Source organism: Microtus ochrogaster, chromosome 1, assembly GCF_000317375.1.
Source record: "Microtus ochrogaster isolate Prairie Vole_2 chromosome 1, MicOch1.0, whole genome shotgun sequence".
NCBI classification, from domain to species: Eukaryota; Metazoa; Chordata; class Mammalia; order Rodentia; family Cricetidae; genus Microtus; species Microtus ochrogaster.
In genome coordinates this window covers 113,388,909-113,394,294 of record NC_022009.1, presented here as the reverse complement: position 1 = coordinate 113,394,294, position 5,386 = coordinate 113,388,909, and the positions used below count along the sequence as shown (strand labels likewise).

The window sequence follows — 5,386 nt, the reverse complement described above, 5'->3', positions numbered from 1 at the left end:
GGAAACAGAGGAGTCTAGGGTAGACGGGAGGTGGGACAGTAGACTGGGAAGAGAGGAGGGAGGGGAGACTGTGGTCAGGGTGTAATATATTAGAGTATTAGAGAAGAAAAAGAAAGAAAGAAAGAAAGAAAGAAAGAAAGAAAGAAAGAAAGAAAGAAGAGAGAGGGAGGAGGGAGGGAGGGAGAAAGAAGGGAGGGGAGGGAAGCCAGGGAAGGAAGGGAAAACTCATTGGCTCACCAAGTTGGATTTCGATGCAACGGTTTGGTCTGTAGTGGGTGCCCCTTCTGGGCTGAGCAGTTATGGGTGCCACACCTCCCATGAAAACTCTGGCTTGTGCTTAGTTTGTCAGATGGGTACAATGTTAAGAGGCTAAACGACACCCTCCAGCACTCACAACTAGCAGGTGGGTAGGCTGGAGCAGTTCTTAGGTGGCTTGTGAACTCTGTCCTTGCCGGTACTACAAAGGGATGAACTCTACCAGTGAGCTGTCTCTAATCTCCACAGATTGTATGCCCCAAAGCTTGGGACTTGGGGCTGCTCCTCACACTAGCTTAGCACAGGCACGGCCCCAGGTCTGGGCTCACTCCCAGAACCTTAAAATCACAAAAACAACTCTTGGACTTCCATATGTGAATGGCTCCCCGTCAGACCATTATAAAACCCAAAAGGAAGATACGTGAGTGCCCAGTGGTCTCCTGAAGGTACATAGTAAATACAAGATTTCTAAGCCAGAAGGCATGCAGCCCACCAACCCTTTTGGGGTCTTATTTGAATTGTCATTTATGTTCCAAACAGGTTATTCCAATTACTTTTTATTTTATATACATTTTAAAAAGGAAGGAAGGAAAGTTTTGTACATACACTCTGCTAGGCACAATGGATACATTCACTAACAAACCAGACAGTGTCCCTGCTCTCAGGGAGCTGACAATCTGAGAAGGAACCACACCACTCCAAACCCACACTGACACCAATTCTTCACAAACTGAGGCGAGCTAAAAAGGCAGAGGAGGAGGCTTTCAAAGCTCATAGCCATCACGGATTGTGTGGCCTGAGTAGTTTGGAGGAGTTTCTGTATGGAAGGTTCTGGGCTAGGAGGTAAGGCTTTTGTTGAAATCAGATGAAACCAGGTTAGAGTGTGCCTAACACACCCTAGAACACACTCTAGGCAAGGGACAAAGCCTGTGAGAGGAGCAGGAGCACAACCCGTTTACAAATACATCAAGGCTCCCTACAGCTCGTGTGTAGACACAGGGGAAAGGGCAAGGCCAGCATGCGGGAGCCAGGCAGCGCACGCAGCTTGGATGATGTCATACTTGGTGCGGGCTATAATAGCCACAGGTAGTCAAAGCCTCAAAACTAACAAGTGAATAAAGCCATAATAGACGATAAATCAAAAAAAGAAAAAAGAAAAAGAAAATGAATGCCTGTTCAGATTCTGCACTTTTAAAAGATTATTATTATTATTATATTTGTGCATGCGCACACAAGTGGGCTCTCACGTGTGCAAGAGCCCGAGGAGGTCAGAAGAATGCGCTGGATCCCTTGGAGCTGGAGTTACAGGTGACAGTGAGCTGCCCCATGTGGCTGCTGGGAACTGAACTGGGGTCCTCTTGAAGAGCAGTGAATGTTCTTGGGCACGGGCACCGCCACCTCCGCAGCCCCTTGGTGCCCAAGCTTTAAAGCATATGACACTTTGTACCATGTGTAATCATTCAAAGAGACTGTACCTAGGACATTTTCTTACTGCAGCTTTGAGTTTTGGAGGTTATCTTCCCAGGGAAAAAGTGAAATCAGTGTTGACATGTTTTAAAAATATAAGGAAGACATAAAGAATAATTTTTTTTTTTTTGGTTTTTTGAGACAGGGTTTCTCTGTGGTTTTGGAGCCCGTCCTGGAACTAGCTCTGTAGACCAGGCTGGTCTCGAACTCACAGAGATCTGCCTGCCTCTGCCTCCCGAGTGCTGGGATTAAAGGCGTGCGCCACCACCGCCCGGCTATAAAGAATAATTTTTGCACTGATTCTATGTACCCATGTATGCAGGTAGCCATCATAAATTGAAGGACACTTTTATCATCTTTTGGGGGGGGGTGCTTCAGAAAGTTTGTGCTACAAATCATGTCCCTGATAGAAACAACAAAGCCCTCCGAAGGTTTCCTGCTCAGCAGACAATATGTATTGACACTCAGTCTCCTAGTAGAGAACATGAAGCAATCGTACACCATTCTCTATGAGACAGCGAGTGACTGCAAAAATGTCGTTTATTCTATATGTAACAGCCTTCTCTACCATCCCTCATATTTCTTTTCCCTTTTATAATACATAGAAAATGTTCACCCTGAAAATGCATGTACTAAAAACTACCCCAATAGAATATGCAGACCGACCATTGCATCTGGTCCTTCTTAAATCTCGTTGAACGTTCCAGACCAATTTTCTAAGTGTTCCCTGTTGATTAGAATTCTTTAGTAACTCATGCTATAAAAACCACAGGCTAAAGTGGTCTACTGGAACACACTTTTCGTAGGTATAGTTGAAATATAAATATATTTTCCACTCTGATATTTTTCTAAATAACTCTTTTGTAAAAAGAGAAAAATCTTCATGAAGGTTTCCAATCAGGGACGCACGCTGCCCATTCTCAAGACAGTCATTTCAGGGTGCTATCTGCAAAACAGAATACAAGAAATTACCAAAAAGAAGGATGCTTCATACAATTTTCAAAATGAAAATTGTAACTTTGTGAGACACAGAATGTAAAACATTATCATTTTGTTGGGGTGGAGTGGGGGTGCACATGCGTGCAGGTGGTTACAGAAGAGGCTCCTGGGTCCCCTGGAGCTCATACCCAACATGAGCCCTGGAAACTGACTGCTGGCCCTCTGTAAGAAGGGTACACACTTTCAATCACTGAGCCAGCTCTGTAGCCTTTCGCTTCAGTTCAACATGAAAAGCAAGAGCACCACCCTGCTCTAAAAGACGCAGGCTGTTTCCCCAGACTCCAACCTATTCAATTCACAAAACTGAACATCAGATGATATGCATATTTGCAATAAATCTTTAAATCGTAAGTTTAGTGGCTAAAATCTTTAAAAATAACAGGAAACAGAATTACCACCATGTTTATCATATACTTATAAAAAAAATAACATAACCCCTTACTACAGTCTTTAATCTGTTAAGAAGAAATCTGAAAAAAAGCAAACAGCATGCTGATATTAGGATGTCAACTGGACATAGTAGAGTCACCAGGGACATAATGTAATACACATGCTGTTTAAATAAACCGAAGACCTGCCGGACCAGAGTGGTCTGCGGGCATATCTGCGGGCACTGTCCAGTGCACCATGGGACAGCATCAGGCCGACACAGGCAGCCGCGGGCAGTACAAGAAAGGCAGGCAAGCATGAGCCAGTGAGAGGGAGCCAGCAGGCGGCGCTCTGCTCCAGGCTCCTGTCCCGCCTCTCTCGTGGATAAGAGGAGACTGTGACCTGGAATGATCAGTTCCTCCCCAAGATGCTTTGGCCCAGAGCATTTTATCCCAGAAACAGGGTGAAAGTAGGACACAGGGCAAGACAAAACGTTACCTTAACTGCTTTAACAGGGCAAACTGGGAGAACGGAAGGGCACAGTCCAGACAGGAGGCAACAAGCCCTCCCTTCCTTTTTATTCTTGCATTTAAGCCTTGATATTCATCTTAAATTTTTTGAAATACCTAAGAATTTTGTATTGCTATTTCCAGACCTGTTAGCTCTTAAAAATCAAGAAAACAACTGATATCTTTAAAGTCCAAACCTAAACTGAAATGAAATGCTCACAGCTAAAGTTTTCAAGATACATTTTTTTCTTTTTTAGTACTCACTCGGTATGAGAAAGTTTTAATTCTTCCCTTTGTTTTGCAGAATAATTTAGATTCCCACCTAAAACGTAAATGAGTAGCCATTTTAAGCAACACGAGTAATTAAAATTTAATCATACACATAAATATTTGCATGAAAAGTTATGAAAGACAAAATGAAAAATATATAATCACAGTTTAATTTTAGCTTTGTATATTTAAGCTTGAAGTTATATTTTGCTTCAGGTTTTTTTCTTTTTGTTTTTTTTTTTTTTTTGGATTTTTCGAGACAGGGTTTCTCTGTAGCTTTTGGTTCCTGTCCTGGAACTAGCTCTTGTAGACCAGGCTGGCCTCGAACTCACAGAGATCTGCCTGTCTCTGCCTCCCGAGTGCTGGGATTAAAGGCGTGCGCCACCATCGCCCGGCTTGCTTCAGGTTTTTTAACTGAAACACTGTTAAATGTCAGTATCACTGAAAATTAAAAAAAATTAAAAGAAATTTAAATTTTTTGTGTTATATTCTCTTAACTATATCATGCCTTTTAGGGACAAGCAATTAGAAAGATTAATAGACATCAAATTCTTATAAAAAATACACTAACACATACTACTAGTATGGACTAGTCAAAAATCTGCTATTTCTCATTCTAAACCAAATATACTCAACCTTAAAGTGGAAATTAATTTACTTTTTATTTTTAGAAATGAGATTATGAGGGGTTTAGGGTTTTTTTGCTAATATACACCTGAGATTTTATATTATGAAACACTGATCTTACTAGAGACGAAAAGGCATAACAGCAATTTTGACAGAAGGGAAAGTTCAGAATGTGTGATTATAAACTTGAAATCACTAAGTAAAGCCTGGCCCTCAGGAAGATCCACCAGAGGTGAAGAAGAAATCACAAGAGCTGCTTACCTCGGGCACGATTCACCAAATACAGGCAGACCACGGCTAAAAGTGACACTGGAAGACAGAAGGCACCCTTGTAAGTGACGCCTCTGTAATCACAATTAATGCATAAACCAAATTCCTCTTCCTGGGTGCAGGGGTTTGACTATACGGTCTCCACAGACTCATGCATTTGAACACTTGGTCTATAGAGAGTGGCACTATTGGAGGTGTGGCCTTGTTGGAGTGGGTGTGGCCTTGTTGGAGTGGGTGTGGCCTTGTTGTGGAAGTGTGTCACTGTGCTCTCTTATATGCACAAGTTATGCCCAGTGTGGGGCAGTTCATTTCCTGCTGCTCAGGGATCAAGACACAAAACTCTCAGCTACCTCTCCACCACCATGTCTGCCTGCATGTGGTCATACTTCCCACCATGATAATGGACTAAACTCTGAACTGTAAGCCACCCCCAATTAAATGCTTTCCTTTATAAGGGTTGCCACGGTCGTGGTGTCTTTTCACAGCGACAGAAACCCTAAGACAATTGGCATTTTAAAAAACACAGGTCTTTGTTTCTGAAAGCTCTCAAGTGCTGCAGCGTTTTCCCTACAGGAATCACTGCTCCTCAGCTCAGGGATGACATGGCCAGCAAATGGCTG

The 5,386-nt window shown here is 42.7% G+C and overlaps 1 protein-coding gene across 4 annotated transcripts in view; it reads right to left on the bottom strand.

The window, feature by feature from the left end:
• Window positions 1–2,243: 2,243 nt before the first annotated feature.
• Window positions 2,244–5,386, bottom strand: part of Mfsd1 (major facilitator superfamily domain containing 1) — a 21,532-nt gene continuing 18,389 nt past the window's right edge. For 3 of the 4 annotated variants that reach the window (XM_005344084.1, XM_026782936.1, XM_026782912.1), the window contains 2 exons: window positions 4,758–4,805; window positions 3,860–3,921 (listed from right to left, as the gene is read on the bottom strand). In XM_005344084.1, coding sequence (XP_005344141.1) covers window positions 3,860–3,921; window positions 4,758–4,805 — 110 coding nt within the window. Of the gene's footprint in view, window positions 2,669–3,859; window positions 3,922–4,757; window positions 4,806–5,386 lie in introns of those variants that run through there. The other variant, XM_005344085.1, reaches the window with a different exon arrangement.